This window comes from Delphinapterus leucas, chromosome 11 (assembly GCF_059928025.1).
Source record: "Delphinapterus leucas isolate spDelLeu-1000000601 "Yukka" chromosome 11, BTC_Dleu_Yukka2, whole genome shotgun sequence".
Classification (NCBI taxonomy): domain Eukaryota; kingdom Metazoa; phylum Chordata; class Mammalia; order Artiodactyla; family Monodontidae; genus Delphinapterus; species Delphinapterus leucas.
The window spans coordinates 26,731,587-26,750,365 of record NC_143139.1 but is presented as its reverse complement, the minus strand read 5'-3'; the positions used below and the strand labels follow the sequence as shown (position 1 = coordinate 26,750,365).

At 39.0% G+C, this 18,779-nt stretch overlaps 1 protein-coding gene across 1 annotated transcript in view; it reads right to left on the bottom strand.

Moving 5' to 3' along the window:
• BICD1 (BICD cargo adaptor 1) overlaps positions 1-18,779 on the bottom strand; it is a 195,782-nt gene that overhangs the window by 39,234 nt on the left and 137,769 nt on the right. The window contains exons 4-5 of the mRNA XM_022577915.3: positions 12,463-12,888; positions 1,372-2,463 (exon numbers count right to left, since the gene is read on the bottom strand). Of these exons, the coding sequence (XP_022433623.1) occupies positions 1,372-2,463; positions 12,463-12,888 (1,518 nt within the window). The remainder of the gene's footprint in view (positions 1-1,371; positions 2,464-12,462; positions 12,889-18,779) is intronic.

Genomic DNA, 18,779 nt, shown 5'->3' with positions numbered 1-18,779 from the left:
TTGACACTTCTATAGATCTAGGTTTCTAGGTCAGTAATATTCAAACTTCAGGAAGAAGTCAAAGAAGTTATTTGAATGGCTTGACCATGAATGCCCAGGATATTATGTCCTTGATGAAGGTCTTCTAAGCCTTATCTAATACGGTATTAGTTATTCATGACCACTAAATCATTGGGTCTTTGGAAGGATATAGTAACAAATTCCTCATTCTGACCTCAAATTGAAGTCCGATCTCTCACAAATTCTTCATTAACCCTAATCTTTTCTAATTCCCTGAAGTGATAGCACAAAAATAAGGTCCTATTTTGCCTTTAGATTTGTAAAAAACATGTTTAAATAGTGCAAACATTATTACTGCTTGTGGTATAGACCTCCAAATTCTATCAACAGGTTTATGGGAACTGAAGATAAAGATGGAAGAAAGCTGCAATGTAGATGGCATGATAACGGTATGGTTTCCCCCAGTTAAAGGCAAAAGGGAAAGGAAGTCTGAATCTGAAATTAACTTTCACCCTCCAACACTAGCACTGCTCACATTTGCAGGAAGGTATTTGATGTTTTGCTGCTTCTTTTTTATCAATACCCTTTATTCAGCACCCTTCTCAAAGGTATCTTTCAAGTCTCACTTTCCAGAGAAAATAACAGAGGTTAAAAATATTTTCCCACCTATATGTCATAGCACTGTCAGCCAGAAAAAGCTTGAGGGTGGAAACCAAATTCAGACATCAAGGAGATCTAGGAGTTAGGTAGGATCATGTGGTAGCATTCCTACTTATGCCAGAAGGACAAGATCTATGGTTAGGAAAAATTCTCTACTGCTTAAGCTCTGACTGAGGTGAATTAACATCCCAAGTGGACCTAAATTTCAGATATGTGGTTAGTGGCAGAGTTAGTGCACATTCTATTTTATCTCTATCTCTACCTCTCTCTCTAGGGAGCTCCCCTCTGTTTGCTCTAGCTGCCTGCCAGGGTGCCTTTCTTGCTGTCTGTGCATGTGTAAGCTTGGTGTAAGCTTCCATGCCAGACTATTCTGCATCCCCCCCATCTCCTATTTCTACACTCAGTGATTGCTGGGCTCCAGGTAAGTACCGCCTGGACTGCCTTTCTACATCTGCAACTGGATCTTCTCTGTTCCTGCTTTAATTTCCTCACCTCTACCTCTACTTAGTGGGGCATAGCTACTCTCCTGTTTCATCCATTCACGCACTTCAAAGAAATTATTACATTCTGATCTGGCTCTGGCCATAGTTTGTTTTATTCCTCTAATGACCAGGAATCTGAACTCTCATCCTGATGGTGGTGGACACTCAAAAACATTTAGGAATAAACTAAAGTGTTGGCTAGCATGGCTCATTAGTAGAATGAGATCACCTGTTTGTTGGCTTTCAGCACTGCCCTCAGTGTGGCGATCTGCTCCCGTTTGGTGCTCAGTAGGGACTTAAGCTTGAGGATCTCTTCCATTAGGGCTTCTTTGTCTTTATCAATCATGGGGGCCAGCTCCCGTGCCGCAGCTCTTTGACGAGACAGTTGCAAGGACCGGTCCACAGCTTTCTGCAGATGTTTGATTTGGTCCCGGATTATGGCATTAAGGTTGTAGATATTCATTGGTTCTTTGCGGATGTCACTTGTGTCTAATACTGGAGATGATGGTGGGGCAGTAATAACAGGAGAGATGGTGGGAGTCTTGGTTGGACTTGGTTCTTTGCTGGCCTCTGTGTTTTCTTTTGAAACTGGTTCAGGTGAGGTCCTTGTTTCTACAGGGGATGACACACCCCGCCTGGCTAACCGTGGAGACAAAAGTCCCCTGGGATCATCAGGCCCTTTCAGGCTGCCACTACGGGTGACTCTACTTTGCCTATAGTAGTCCAGCATGACCCTGTTAGGGGTTTCATTATTACACAGACATACATGATGGTAAAGCTGAGCTAGCTCCTCACTAAATGTCACCAACTCATCCTGGGCTGTATTAAGGGTATTGTGATTTTCATTGGCTATGCTGGTCATCTTTTGCAACTCCTTCTCCATATGCGCCATCTTCTCTCCACTCTCCTTGGTGGTCTTCTCAAGGCTTGTAATCTGTTCATCATACATCTGGATCTTGCTCTCATACTTCGTCTTCTCTTCAGTATAGTTTTCTACAGATTTATTATATTTCTCCTTTAAGGCCTTAATTTCAGCTTTCAAATCGATCACCTCAGTTACTGCCACCCTGTATTTGCATTCAAGTATCTCTAAGCCATTGATGTCCACCTCGTAGTCATGGGTCTCCTCTCCCGAGTCCTGGCCCTTTTCCCCGTCCAGCTGCTTGAGCTCCTTGCTGCTCTGCAGGCCCCTCATGGCATTAACGTGCTCCGTGAGCCGGTGCACCCGTTCGTGCTGCTCCGTCAGTGCCCCCTTGGTGTGTTCCAGCTGCGTCTGTGACTCCTGGAGATTGGCCAGAAGAATGGCCTTTTCCCGTTCTACCTGCAAGGGCAAAAGAAAGTCTCTGAATGACTTCAAGGCAATGTCAGTGATGAGCTTGATCCATTCACATTTGGACATGTATATGTTTTAAAAATGCAGAAGAGCCCATGTTTCCATTACTACAAGTTGAATTGGAGTGTGTTTTCTTATTTCAGCAGTTCTGGTAACTCAATCAAAAAGTACATCATTCCAAAAGAATTATGCTCTGCATATTTACCCATCCAAATTCTCATGCATTATACACAAGTCAAATCTGGGCAAGCTTCAGTTTAATAATCTGTAAAAGGAGCATAACAATGCCTGTCTCATAGGGACATTTGGATGATTCAGTAGGACAGTGAATTTAATGCTCAAGGTATTATAATGTTAGCTGTTGTTAACATTTGGGTAACTGTGGTCCAATTCCCATGACCAAAATGCTTCTACATGGCAAACACATCTGCTTTACAAATTTGTATTTGTATGTGCAAAAGCAACTCTTTCATATCAGAGTCAGGATATATTTGAATACAAATCCTCTTAGCTGGGTTTCATTACGTATAACAGATTGTACTTGCTTATAGCTGAAGATGAATTGACTTATCCAGATTATTGGGCAATAATTTTAAGTGAAAATCCAGGTAATTATGCAACACAGTATTTGATGAAAAGCCAAGACATTTGAATTTTTGATAAAAGAGATGGAAAATCTCCTAAATATTCTACTATTGGTATTGTATACAATCTCAATGAAATGGACTGTTTTTTTTTCTTTTTCTCTTAAAAATTAAGTAAATTTGCTCTGAAAAATCTAAATATCATTTGATTAGTATACATGAATACAATACGCATAGCTGATTTCAAAAAGCTCTTCAATAGGAAAAACTTTTGGATAAAACTAAAAACTGGATGAGAACAAAATGTACTGAACGTGTCTCAGGTTTGTTTTAGAGGCAAAAGTGTTATGATAAATGAGATAATGCCTTTAGGAGAGCTTCCAACCTGGACTTTGCCAATTCCCATTTAACATAAACAGTTTCTAAGCCCCAAAGTATGTCTACCAATTTCTTCATGATAGCACCTCCAGAAAACATTAAATAGACTTTGCCAATTCCCATTTAACATAAACATTTTCTAAGCCCCAAAGTATGTCTACCAATTTCTTCATGATAGCACCTCCAGAAAACATTAAATAGAACACTGTCTCCTTCATATGTATATGTTCCACATATAGTACTAATTTCCACACTCAATACATTTCTGGTGGAATCATTTGAATAGGGAATGATGTCCAAATTTTATACACACATACACATGTATGTGTGTGTATGTAAATACACACATACATACATACAGGTGTGTGTGTGTGTATATATTTTTTCTGGACAATTGAGGTTGGTCTGCCCACCCCCTCCAAAAAACGATAACTAAATTGTGAATAATTTTGTATAACTCTGCCATTACATTTTCCCTCAGCTATTGAGGCTTGAAGTACCTTAAATTGTACTTGGATTTCAGACAGCAGGGCTTAAACTATTTAAGATACATGGTACTTTGAATTATTAAATGCAAAGCACTTTAAAGATTAAAATTACTATTCATTCTAAGTGTATATTTTAATCTCCATTTGTGAAGAACTTATTCAAGAGAGACTTGTTGAGTTAACTGTAATCTATAATTATATATAAATAATATATAATCTTCTACAGTGACTAAGAATAGTTGCCTTATTTCTCTTCTTACAATCTCTGTCTTCCATCTGAAACTGAAGATTTTACTTTGCATAGTAGGGTTGGTTGTTTTGCCAGAAAACTCGAATGCATAATTTGTAAACTCTGTAGTCTGGTGTAAGTACACAATATATTATTTTATTGTTATAATTATGCATCATAGAAATTTTTATTATTATTATTATTTTTTGGTCACGCAGCATGCAGGCTCTTAGTTGTGGCATGTGTGTGGGATCTTAGTTCCCTGGCCAGGTTTCGAACCTGTGCCCCCGAAGTGGAAGCACGGAGTCCTAAACACTGGGCCACCAGCGAAATCCCATCCCATAGAAATTATTATTATTATTTTTAAAGGCAGTTGGAATGACGGTTGAAGGGAGGGGGATGATTTTAACATTTATTTATTTATTTATTTATTTTGACTGCGCCGAGTCTTAGTTGCGGCACACGGGATCTTTAGTTGCAGCATGTGGAATTCTTAGTTGTGGCATGCGAACTCCTAGTTGCGGCATGCATGTGGGATCCAGTTCCCCAACCAGGGATCGAACCTGGGCCCCCTGCATTGGGAGTGTGGGGTCTTACCCACTGGACCACCATAGAAATTATTTTCAATTTCGCTGAGTGTTTACCTTTTAAATAAACACATTTATATGTATTGAGTACTGATAGATTCTTCTTTTGTGAAGGAACAAAAGAAAAGACAGCAGAATTTGCATGTTTATATTAGGACTTTTATAGGAAAAGAAATAAAAGCTGTTTTATGAGTTATTAATTTCCATAAAGTCTTTATCCTGGTCATCTGACTTTCAATTTGACACCTGAATGACTGGTGTGATTTTTGTAATGTTATACATAGTATGAGTATGTAAAATAGAACTCAGAAATAAATAACATTCTTCTCTGCTTGAAGTGAAGTAACACTGGCAAATCTGTGCCCTGATGGATGAGAGCTGTGAAAAAAGATCAGCCTACAACCAAGAAACACAAGGTGAGGGAATCCAGTAGTTGGAAAAGAAGGTAATATATTTTGGAGAGTGTGGTGAGAAGGAATCTCTTCTCTCTGTCTGTCTCTCTCTTACACACACACACACACACACACACACACACACGTATATGCAAAAGTCAGTCAGCTGGACAAAGACTCAAAAAAAAAAAAAAAGAAGGGGAGGGAGGCTTTTCAAGTCATTCTATGAGGCCAGTATTACTCTGATACCAAAACCAGGCAAAGATAACTATAGACCAGTATCTCTTATGAATATAGACACAAAAATCTTGAACAAAATACTAGCAAACTGAACCCAGCAACATATAAAAAAGTGTTAGACAACCTGACCAAGTGGGGTTTATCCTAGGAATGCAATGTTGACAACACGCAAAAATCAATAAATATAATATACTGTATTAACAGAACACAGGACAAAACCACACAGTCATCTCAATGTATGCAGAAAAAGCATTTGACAAAATTCAATACCCCTTCATGATGAAAACAGACAACAATCTAGAAATAGAAGAGAACTTCCTAAACCTGCTGGGGCATCTACAAAACACCCACAGATGACATACTTAATGGTGAATGCTTTCCTCTTAGGACCAGGAACAGGACAAAAATGTTTACTCCTGCCACTTTTATTCAGCATTGTACTAGAAGTTCTAGCCAGGGCAATTAGGCTATGGTCAAGTGGCAAATAAATATCTGTGAGGCTGTGGAGAAATCAGAATCCTCATACACTGCTGGTGGAGATGTGAAATGGTTCAGCTGCTTTGAAAACAGTCTGGCAGTTCCTCAGAAGGTGAAACATAGAGCTACCCTACGACCCAGCAACTCCACTCTTAAGTATATGCTCAAGGGAATTAAAATATAAGTGCACATAAAAACCTGTACATGAATGTTCATAACAGCATTATTCATAATAGCTGAAAAGTGGAAACAACTCAAATGTCCATCACTGATAAATGAATAAACAAAATGTGGTATATCTATATAATAGAGTATTATTTGGCAATAAAAAGAAATGGAATACTACTATATGTTACAACATGAATTGAACATATTATGCTAAGTGATAAAAGCCAGACACAAAAGACCACATATTGTGTGATTCCACTTAAATGAAATGTCCAGAATAGACAAATCTACTGAGACATAAAGTAGATTAGTGGTTGCCTACAGTTAGAGTGGCTGCTAATGGGTACATAGTTTCTTTTTGGTGTAATGAATTGACTGTGGTGGTGATTGCACAACTGTGTGACTATACTAAAAAACACCAAATTATACCCTTCAACTGGGTGGATTGTATGTGAATAATTGCCATAAAGCTGTTCTTAAAAAATAACTACATGGACTCATCCCTTGTTGTATGATTATGGATGCTCTTATTATGGTTACTGACAGATGGTTTAAAAAAAAAGTAAGGCTTCTGAGAAATGTGTTTGCCTAAAGCTTTTAAAGGTAATCTTTAACTGTAACGTTTACAATAGCTTGACAACTTAAGTTGTCAACTTTGTCCTAAGAAATTGTATTTGTCACATTTTTAAAAACTAGGAACTGACCAATCTTGTCTTACTAATTTCATCTCATAAATATTTTGTGAGTTTCTGTTAAGCACAGATAATATTTCATTTGTTTGACTCTCTCTCTTTCTCTGTGTAGCAATCCACTTCCTAGGCTTTTGGCTTTGAGCAAATTACATATTTGTGCCTCAGTTTCCCTATCTGTAAAATGGGGATAACACTATCTACCTGGGTTATAAGCATCCACCAATTAAGCAAATATATATAAATTACTTTTAACTCTTATGGGACATGCAGCAAATTGACCACTTACCATCATTATAGGAAAAATTTAAATTGCCTTTAATACAGTATATCTATAAACACAATATGGATCTTTATTTCTTCCATCCACGAGGATACAACAAAACTGAAAAATTTCAGTTTTACAGAAATATTACTATTTTCTCACATTACATGTGAAATTATATAGCCAGTATGATACTGAAGAAAAAAATGCAAAGAGTTTTCTCCTGCTTAGTCTGACTCTCTGTGATATGAAGTTAAACAGAGGCTATTTGTCAAAGGTAGAAATTTTAGCACAAGCATAGAGACTCCTTTAAATAATTATGTAATTTATTTAGTGTTCCCAGGCAGTATCTACTTATTTTCATTCTAATAAAATGAACTAAAGTACTTGTCACTGAGAATTATTATTATTATTATAGCCTATTTGAAATAACTGGATTTTGAGGGTGATCCAATTCTAGTAGGCACTATTTAAATTGTAGTCAGTGTAGGTTTTTATATTTATCAATATTATTACCATTTTCCAGCAGATGGCAGTATGATATCTTGAGGAAGGGGACTTTTTTTTTTCCTAATTCCAACAAAGGCATCATAGAGACTAGTGATGGGGCTAATTTATCACCTTTTACCTTCCCTTTTATAAATGCACCTCAGAGAAGTGAAGCAATTAACCCAACATTCCTGATACCCAAGGCATAAACATAGTTTTTTTCTTTTTGGAACCAGGTTAAGTAAATATCATTAGTGGGGAAAACATAATTTACATGCATAGATGGAATCTTGCAAGATAAGAAGAGGCTGATAGGCTTTGACTCAGGTATGCTGTTTTCAAAGTGTTTCTTTATTTTATTTTTTAAAATATTTATTTTGGACTGATTAAAAAACAGAAATAAAAGTATATTTAAAGCATAAAAATATATATTTATTTATTTGGCTGCATTGGGTCCTAGTTGAGGCACACAGGCTCTTCATCACAGCCCACAGGCTTCCCACTAGTTGAGGTGGGGAGGCTCCAGAGTTCGCGGGCTCAGTAGTTGAGGCATGCAGCCTCTCTAGTTGTGGCCTGCAGGCTTACTTCCCCACGGTATGTGGGATCTTAGTCCCCAACCAGGGATCAAACCTGCGTCCCCTGCATTAGAAGGCAGATTTCTAACCGCTGGACCACAAGGGAAGTCCCTCAAAGGGTTTCTTTAATCCGACGAAAGAAAATCTTAAAAGCTGCATATTCCCTGGTATAGGGTGTTACATTCCTGCCTCTGCCCTTCTACATACAAAATTAAATTTGTTTTTCTCTTGTTAATCTGTCTTCAATTTAATTATTAGGCCAGCCAAAGAACCTAGAAGGGAAGAGGGGAAATTTTCTCCATGCCTACACTTTCTATATTCTGAATATTTAATTTCAAAATACATCTGGCCCCAAGTGTTCCAGATAGTCATAGTGAAAGTGCATTTTATTGCTCCCTCAGAAGGTCCAAAACAATGGTACTGCCATGGTATGTGCTGCAAGGTGTGTGTAAGTGTTGTTTATTAGAACTACCATATTATTTTCAAGGCTCATTCACATCAACACCAACTGCAATAACTTCTATGCAATGTATCCTGTAATTTTAAAAAATTTTTATTTATTTTTGGCTGCATTGGGTCTTCGTGGCTGTGCGCAGGCTTTCTCTAGTTGCAGCGAGTGGGGGCTACTCTTTGTTGCTGTGCACGGGCTTCTCATTGTGGTGGCTTCTCTTGTTGCGGAGCACAGGCTCTAGGCACGTGGGCTTCAGTAGTTGTGGCATGCGAGCTCTAGAGCGCAGGCTGAGTACTTGTGGTGCATGGGCTTAGTTGCTCTGCGGCGTGTGGGATCTTCCCGGACCAGGGCTCGAACCCGTGTCCCCCGCGTTGGCAGGTGGATTCTGAACCACTGCGCCACTATGGAAGCCCTCCTGTAATGTTCTTATAATTTATTTATATGAATTAAACACAAGAGGACACATAGCTAAGGAAAAACTCAGATTATAAAGAAATTATGCATGAGAAGATACATTCTGCTATACTTGTGTTCAACAATTTGAATGAGATATATTACAAAAAATGCTGGTTAAAAGAAGAGAGGTGGTTACTTTGCCTACAACAAAATTAGTAGTGTTCCAAGTGTGAGACTGGACACCGCAAAGCCCTTCCTGTGTGGAGCCTGTTTTTTACAGCTAAATTAAGAGCAAACTTTGGGACGTAAGGCCCTTCCTGTGTCCCTCTACATCTTTATAAACTGTCAGCATTAATTAAGTTCTAATGAAAGATTCAAAGGTACACAGTTTTCTCATATATTGAGGGACAGTTTATCCAGCCAAGTTTTTCTCACTCTTAACTTTTTGCTGAATGAATATCCCTTTTCAGACTGTCTCACACCCTGAGACTTACCAGCAACCACATTACACCCATCTGAGATGATGATCCTTGAGCTAATCACCCAACAATAACGGTTAATTATATTAACAATAGCTAAATAAATGGGGTGCTTAACAAATTAAAGGCACTGTGGAGTTGAAATAATGATAATAGTTCATAATTACTGAGCATTTATCATGTGCTTGGCCCTGTTCTAAGCACTCTCTGTACATTAACTCAAAAACCTTCATGACAGTTTGAAGAAGGTAAAATGTATCCCCATTTTACGGGAGAGTAAAGTGCTGTCCCTTTAAGAATGATTCTCGACTAGAGGTTGACCCTTGGGACATTTGAAATGTGTGGGGCATTTTTGGTCACCACATCTATGAGGAGATGTAATGAGCATTTAATGGGTTGGGACCAGAGATGCTAAACCTCCTGTAACTCATCAAACAGACTCAGACAATGAGGAACTATCCCACCCCAAATGCTGCAAGGTGGCTCCCATTGACTGTTTACACATAAAACCCCCTCTTCCTCATATACTCTACGCTGCCACCAAACTAAAAAGAAAAAACAAAAGCTTCAACCCACTAAATTTTTATCCTAAAGAAACCAACATGATAGTTTAAGAAAAATTTTACATTAATTCTATTCAATTTGAGGGCATACGTTCTTGTAAATATATGTCACAAAAATTTTTTTTCACAAGAAATGTGTGAGCAAAAAGACATGGAAAAGTATTACCTACACAGAACTGCACTTTGCAGTCAGGTAAATCTATATGAAATTAATTGTCTTCCAGTGGCCATACCCTCTTACCTTGATTCAAATTGAACACTGAGAAAATGAATTCTCACTAATTCTCTTTCAGCAGCCAAAAGCACTGGGCAGGTAAAGTTAAAAGTTAAAGGGTGGACTTCCCTCGTGGCGCAGTGGTTAAGAATCTGCCTGCCAATGCAGGGGACATGGGTTCAATCCCTGGGCCGGGAAGATCCCACATGCCGTAGAGCAACTAAGCTCATGCACCACAGCTACTAAGCCTGCGCTCTAGAGCCTGTGAACCACAACTACTGAAGCCCGTGCACCTAGAGCCCATGCTCTGCAACAAGAGAAGCCACCGCAATGAGAAGCCTGTGCACCTCAACGAAAAGTAGCCCCTGCTCACCGCAACTAGAGAAAGCCCACGCACAGCAACGAAGACCCAACGCAGCCAAAAATAAATAAATAAATTTTAAAAAAGTTAAAGGGTATGTTAACTTTTGATATAATATTAAAAATAAGCCTAATAATATATTAATTTCATTGGTTCTCTAGTCTTATTTACTTCTGCTAATTATATTTTCAGTCATCATTTCTGTAGAGGCAGAAAATTATAAGCCCTGGGACTTCCCTGGAGGTGCAGTGGTTAAGAATCTGCCTGCTGGGCTTCCCTGGTGGCGCAGTGGTTGAGAGTCCGCCTGCTGATGCAGGGGACACGGGGGCACCGGGAAGATCCCACATGCCATGGAGCGGCTGGGCCTGTGAGCCATGGCCGCTGACCCTGCGTGTCCGGAGCCTGTGCTCCTCAACAGGAGAGGCCACAACAGTGAGAGGCCTGCGTACCGCCAAAAAAAAAAAAGAATCTGCCTGCCAATTCAAGGGACACGCGTTCGAGCCCTGGTCCGCGAAGATCCTACATGCAGCAGAGCAACTAAGCCCATGTACCACAACTACTGAGCCCTCGCCCCACAACTTCTGAAGCCTGAGCACCTAGAGCCCCTGCCCCACAACAAGAGAAGCCCACGCACTGCAATGAAGAGTAGCCCCCACTCGCTGCAACTAGAGAAAGCCCACACTCAGCAACAAAGACCCAACACATCCATAAATAAATAGATAGATAGATAGATAAATAAATAAATAAATAGAAAAGAAAATTATAAGCCCTGTTTGCTATAAAAAAAAAAGTGATTGCCAGAGTCTTAAGGCCTTTAATTATCAGCTTTATGCAAAGAACCTTGGTGGGATAACAGACTGAAGAGCAAGCCTCAAACTTGTCACCTAACAAGCTTGTTGAAGCAGACACCTGGCTCAGTAGATCTGTGGGGAGCCCAATAATTTGTCCCTCAGCAGCCCACAGGTGATGATGGTGGTGGCGATGCTGCTCCTCTGACAACATTTCCATCATCACTGGGTTAACGTATAGTCGGGAAGCAAGACTACATTAGAAAGCCATTTCACAGTGAGGTAAGCTTGTGGGACTCTCCCCAAGACATTTGATTAGAAGATGCTAAAAATTTAAGGCCTAGCTCATGTAGGGAGAAGAAATCCTTGGTTTCAGATTTATACCTGTTCTGTATTTTTAATCATATGATCATAATCATGTGATATCCTGCTGTTTATATATAGAAAGTCCTTCATGTCTTTTACTTATTTATTTATTTTTAACATCTTTACTGGAGTAGAATTGCTTTACAATGGTGTGTTAGTTTCTGCTTTATAACAAAGTGAATCAGCTATACGTATACATGTATCCCCATATCTCTTCCCTCTTGCATCTCCCTCCCTCCCACCCTCCCTATCCCACCCCTCTAGGTGGTCACAAAGCACCGAACTGATCTCCCTGTGCTATGCGGCTGCTTCCTAATAACTATCTATTTGGTATTGTGTATATGTCCACGCCACTCTCTCACTTTGTCCCATCTTACCCTTCCCCCTCCCCATGTCATGTCCTTCTTGTCTTTTAGAGCTTAAAATATTGCTGTGAAGTATAACCATTCATCTTGAAGCTATACACAGAGTTGCTTGTGATAGAAAACTTCATTTTCTGTCATTTCTTTTGTATATAAAGCTTTTGAATTCTTTTGTGATAAATGCATCAAGATGCTATCTTTTCTCCCTTCACACTCCATTGCTATCTAATTTATCTAAGAAATAAATTTCATAAAGCAATGCAAATGAGAGATTTCTCTTCAACATCTCTTTTGTGTCTTTCTAAACTATTGTAGTTTCAAAGTTGCTAGTTAAAGAATATTTTAAAAAATAATCTGGAACTAAAATGTGACAATAAGAAATCCCACAACACAGTACACGTAACTTATAAAATATTCACTCTAACAGCCCTAAACAAAGTTCTTACCTGCATAAGTTGCTGCTTCAATTTCTGTATTTCTGAGATGTTCAGCTCACTGAATAAGTCAGAAACTGGGTGTAGAGACTCTCCTTTCCTTAGAGTGGGAGTCCGATAGTCTCCATTCAGTTTCACAAGGGGCCCATGAATATGCCCGTTCATTTTGTCATCATTGTTGGGTTCACTTCCATCCTCTGCAAACTTGAGTCCATCGACTGAAATGCTGATATGGTTATCATTGAGTGTGATGTACTGGGAGAGCTCCTTCCGCAGGCTGTTCTTTTGCTCCCTTTCATTTTTTAAGGTCTCAAGGGCTTCTTCCAGTTGGTGCTCAGCGATTTCTTTCAACCGGATGGCATCTTCCAGTTGGCTGTTTAGCAGCACTGTCTCCTCCTCAAATCGCTTAATCTCATGCTTTAAGCCTTCGTATTCAACCTGAATCAGATACGATAAAGAAGATTCATAAAACTAAAATTTGGGTCTAACAAAACTGCCATTAAACACTCTAGTGGACCTAACATTTAAAAATTAAAACGCTACAAAATAAATCTGAGAAGCACGCGGTATATACACCATTAAGGTAACACAGGATGGCTTCTTTAGATATCCATACATATAAATTCAATTCCTAGCAGAGATGAAAAAGGTACCTCTCTCTCAGGATTTCTTTTACAGAGTCCAGTGGTCAAAAGGGGGCACTGTTTGCTTAATAAATCAAGAATATTTTTTTGTAATAGTTTATCAGAATATTCACAAGCCAAGAAAAGATTTTTATCATCACTATTACTTTGTTTTATTTAATTATTAATAACGAGGAAATTTTAAAACTCAGGGTAAGTTAGTTAAATGATCACAATAAGAATATAATCTCAATAAAATATGTTTGAGAGTAAGATGAGAAAGCAAAGAAAAACCTCATGTGCTTAAGGATAGAATCTGCAATAACAGTACCAATTACTCCCAAACAAAAAAGTACATGGAAGTGGATCAAGATGGTCGATTAGGAGGACATGGAACTCACCTCCCCCCACAAACACATCAAATACATCTACACGTGGGACAATTCTCACAGAAAACCAACTGGAAACTGGCGGAAGATCTCTTACACAAGCAAAGCTGCAAGAAAGATCCCCACATAACCAGGTGATTGTGTGCCAGCACCAGCAGCTCTGCTTCAGGCTGCCAGTTGGATAGACTTGGCTTCAGGCTTCAGACTGTGTTCAGGTCAGCTGCACATGTCTTGTTTTAGGACCAAACTTGAAGGGTCACGCTTCCTGGGGCAGGAAGGTAAGGGGATTAGTCAAACCAAGGTAGTATGTCTGAAATCTGTGCTCCATCATGTCTGCTAACATTCCAATGGTCAGAGAGTCACATGACTAATACCAAGGTCAATGGAGCTGGCCAATTTACTCTGCCCTTTCTAGGGCACTGCCAGGTTACGTGGCAGAGGGAGAGAGTAAAGAATTGAGAACAATCTAAATCTACCACATATTTTTACCATCACATAATGAGATGTTTTTCTTTTTTTTCTTTTTTAAAAAACTTTTTATTGTGGGTAATGTAAAAATACCCAAGTAGCAAGAAGAGTTCAATGAACCCCCAGGAGCCCACCACTCAGCTTCAACAGTCATCAACTGCTGTCTACTCTTCTTTATTTCCATTCACTCCCCTAGTTGGATTATTTTATCTATATTTCCATTCACTATATTTCCATTCACTCCCCTAGTTGGATTATTTTAACCCCTAGATATCACATACTTTAGGATCTATCCCTAAGAGATATTTTAAAAAGCATAGCCATAATCCCTTGAACAAATAATTTCTTAAGAATATGATATAATCTTAGTTATCAAAACGATGTCAACAATAGGTTTGTAATGATATAGGAAATAAATACAACTGAGTGAAAAAGGATAATGTATTACGACTGTGGAATACAAGAGATCAAATGGAAATTTAACAAAATGTTAATAATAGTTGTTCTTTAGTGGTGGGAATAAAGGTGATTTTAAGAAAAATAATACATATATATTGTTATCAATCTTGAATTACAACCAAATAAGAGCCTGTTCAAACACTCTCTTGGTTGTGAAAGCCTATAGGTGAAAGAGAACTCCGCTCTGAGCCCAAATGCCTTCTTTGGGGCCTTTTCCATGGCTCTTACCACATGCTGCCTTTTAATAAATATTTTTAATAAATATTCTCCACAACTACTTAGAGGAAATACTTTCTATGCACCCAGGTGTCCCTCACAGTGCTTCAGTATTCCTTCATAGTGTTTCAACAAAATTCTGCTCTTAATAAGTATCTGCTGAATAAACTATTGTGAATGAAAAAATAAAATAGAAAAAAATATAACAACATCAATTATGATATTAGATACTAATAATAAACTGTGTTTAGGGACTTGACCTCTTTCTAGCTGGGCAGCTTCACTCATTCCACTCTCTCACATGTGGTTCCTATTCACCCAGCTGTCTCATGTTTCTCTGCCTAGGCAAAGACAGTCAACTGGAAAACTCTTATTCATCATTCAAGACCCAAGTCAAGACTCTGATCCTAATTTGAAGTCTTTGTTGACCCACTCAGGCAAACAGATCACTCCTTTCTTGTACCATCATTGCAAGGCTTTATCATATGATTAGAGCCCCAGCAAAGTGGAGGCACCAAGAAATAGAATGAGAAGGCACTTAAAAATTGGTATTCGATATGTTAAAGAAAGCATCAAAGTAGTCACCATGAGAAAAATCAGTACTTTGTTGCGATTCATTATAGCAACTTCATAGTTTAGTAATTCTATTTTTAATGAGGGTTGGAAATAAGTACCATAATATTTTCAGAGTTTAGGAACTCTAAAGATCTTTTTTTTTTTTCTTGATGTTTTCCATTTGGGCTTTATTTAGAACTCTAAAGATCTTAATTTGGACCCGTATTGCCAAACCTAACACATAGCTTTACTCTTCAATTACATGGATGGTTGAGTTTATCACCTGCCTTCCCTACTGGGACCATGAGCTCTTTGAGCCAGTGACCACGTTTTTTGTTCTTAAAAAATACATGGCCAGGCTTCCCTGGTGGCGCGGTGGTTGAGAGTCCGCCTGCCGATGCAGGGGACACGGGTTCGTGCCCCGGTCCGGGAAGATCCCACATACCGCGGAGCGGCTGGGCCCGTGAGCCACGGCCGCTGAGCCTGCGCGTCCGGAGCCTGTGCTCCGCAATGGGAGAGGCCACAACAGTGAGAGGCCCGCATACCGCAAAAAAAAAAAAAAAAAAAAAAAACATGGCCTCATAGAAAGCTACCCCTGAAATACTGGTTAAATGAAATCAAACTGAATTGATCCCAGGAAATAATACTTTAATATCTCTTATGATATTATTACTTGATAGAAATATATCAATAGAAATATATCTCTAGAGGCAATATTCTTCATAATAAAAATGATTGTATTATTAATTGAAAACTAGGGTTTTCAATGCTTAGATAACAAATATTGAATGCTTTAGCTCAATACGTGAGCTATTAGGGACATGAAATTTATTATTTCTGTCTCCTGCCATCACATCTCTAAAACTTGAGCATGATTTCCTGTCCTACGTTAAGCAGTACCGGGTCCTGCCTCTATGTTAACTGATACTGGGACTAGGCATAAAAAATTTAGCTGCTTGAGGGAAAAACTTGCTCCTGGAAGATAAGACTCAACTAAAACAGCTTCCTCAAGACTTGAATCAAGACCCTCACTTTACTGTACCTCCCAACTCAAAGCTATGTCATAAACTCTGTCTAACCCAACCACTTTCCCACCACGTGAGACCTACCAGTCCAGATCCTCAAATCCTATGAATATCCTTCCTGTTGACATCCTGTTTTGAGATACTACTAAGGCTCTGTTGAGCTGTTATCTTACTGCAAGAGGTCTAACAAACAGCTTTGTTTCATCAACAGATTTTTCTGATTTTTTCTGATGGGGAACTGACAGTTGACACTTGGCTACTGCTGCTTACTGCACTTCTTTCAGATATTCTGGTTTGAAAAGTATAAAGGTATAAAACATTTATAAGGTTGGGTCTAATTTTATTTTAGACACAGAACCAAATCAGCACACAGACGAACGTGGCTAAAGTTTTCAGAGTCAACTATTTGGTGTAGGATCACGAATAAAAATTGGTATGGTTAATTATAATAATCTTAAATTTTAGTTTCCTCTGTAAGTTGAATTGTGGATGTAAGATAAAGAAAAAACATTTATTCATTATTTCAACAAGTATTTATTAATATTTAATGCCTACAATGGGCCAGCCCCTGTTTTAGGTGTTTATATTGTAGTGAAGAGAGATGGAAACAAACTAATATATAGAAGCTACATATGGAGTAAGAAGTGCTATTTAAACAATTATTTAGAAAATAATCAACATTTAACAGGAAAATGGAACTTCAGAAGAAGAGCATCTTCTAGTTCTTTGAACTAAACATTTTACAATTCTAGTAGCTTTCCTATTTAGAGAAACCTCAAACCAGGCTGGAAGAGTATATTTTGTATAGGAAGCTTCAGTACAAAGCAACATTCAGACCAATTTTGAGATTGAAAGCCAGCCATCATCATGTCTTTGAAAAAGAATCTGTGGTATTTATACATAAAGTATATTTAAAACTTCATTAATTAGAAAGAGTTTATGATATATGCTAAATCCTGTAAATAAAGGCCGATAGTAAGAAAAAAACAAAAAACATACCCCAGCATTTCCTTAATTGGGAGAGACTTGTGACACTACAGTGCACCCATTTGTTAGGAAATAAACCAGAATGACCCTTTGTAAGGAAAATGATTTCAAATTAATTAATTAGACACTTAATTGGGAAAATTACCATATTACATCTACAAAATAAAATGTAAAAGATGTATAAATTTTTGTTTGTTTTTTCAAACTTCTGAGTTAAGCATTTGATTTCCATGTTTCAATTACTGGTGGGAGGGTATGGGTAAGCTGTAAGCAGTAATCAGCCAGACTAGTAGTACAAATTCCCACAGAAATGGCATCTGGGCTAATGAATACTCACAGGATACCTTGGCAGTCTTTCAAGAATACTTAATACTGGCCTAAATTAACCTCCTGAGTAAATTAGTCTACAACATGCAGTGATGGGAAACCTTACAGTGTACATGGATGCTCTCCGCACCCCTGCCTGTGCAGAGAGCAATGAGGACCTGTAGGAATCAGGAGAAATGACCACTTTAAATATTTGCACATCACATAAACTTGCTTCAAGTCTTCTACATTCTTCATCAACGACCAAAAAAACGAAACAACAAAAAATACCCTTCTTATTTCTTTTTTTTTTTCTTTTTAATTATTTTAATTTTTTAATTTTTTTTATTTTTCGGTACGCGGGCCTCTCACTGCTGTGGCCTCTCCCGTTGCGGAGCACAGGCTCCGGACGCGCAGGCTCAGCGGCCATGGGCCCAGCCGCTCCGCGGCATGTGGGATCTTCCCGGACTGGGGCACGAACCCCCGTCCCCTGCATCGGCAGGCGGACTCTCAACCACTGTGCCACCAGGGAAGCCCTACCCTTCTTATTTCTAAGAAACATATTTTTAAAAAATCTTCTAAATTTCCCCACTGTGAGCTCATTGTCCCCAGACAAATCAAGACCTGGGGTCTCATGGTACTGCCAGCCCTCAGCACACACGGTGATTCAGTGCTTAAAGGGGAAGGAATGAGATAAAAACTCATGGGATATCCAGATAACCCTTTTTTAATGGTCTGGAACCACCCCCTGCACTCCTTAGTAGACATTTTGCTCCCCAGCACTCCAAAGCTGGGGAGAAGTGGCAATGATCAAAAATAAAATTTCAATTGTGTCGATTTTCTTCTGGATTTTTCCTTTCCCCTTTTCATCTTTATATCTATCAAAACCACACAGTCATCCCTCAGTCTCTGTGGGGTATTGGTTCCAGGAGCCCCCGGCAGACACTAAAATCTGGATGCTCAAAACCCTTAGATAGGGATTCCCTGGTGGCGTAGTGGTTGAGAGTCCGCCTGCCGATGCAGGGGACACGGGTTCGTGCAACGGTCCGGGAAGATCCCACATGCCGCGGAGCGGCTGGGCCCGTGAGCCACAGCCGCTGGGCCTGTGCGTCCGGAGCCTGTGCTCCGCTATGGGAGAGGCCACAACTGAGAGGCCCGCGTACCACAAAAAAAAAAAAAGAAAGAAAAAACCTTAAAGTGGTCATAGTATTTGCATATAACCACGCGCATTGGCTCATCTTTAAATCATCTCTAGATTACTTATAATACCTAATACAATGTAAATGCTATGTACCTGCCAG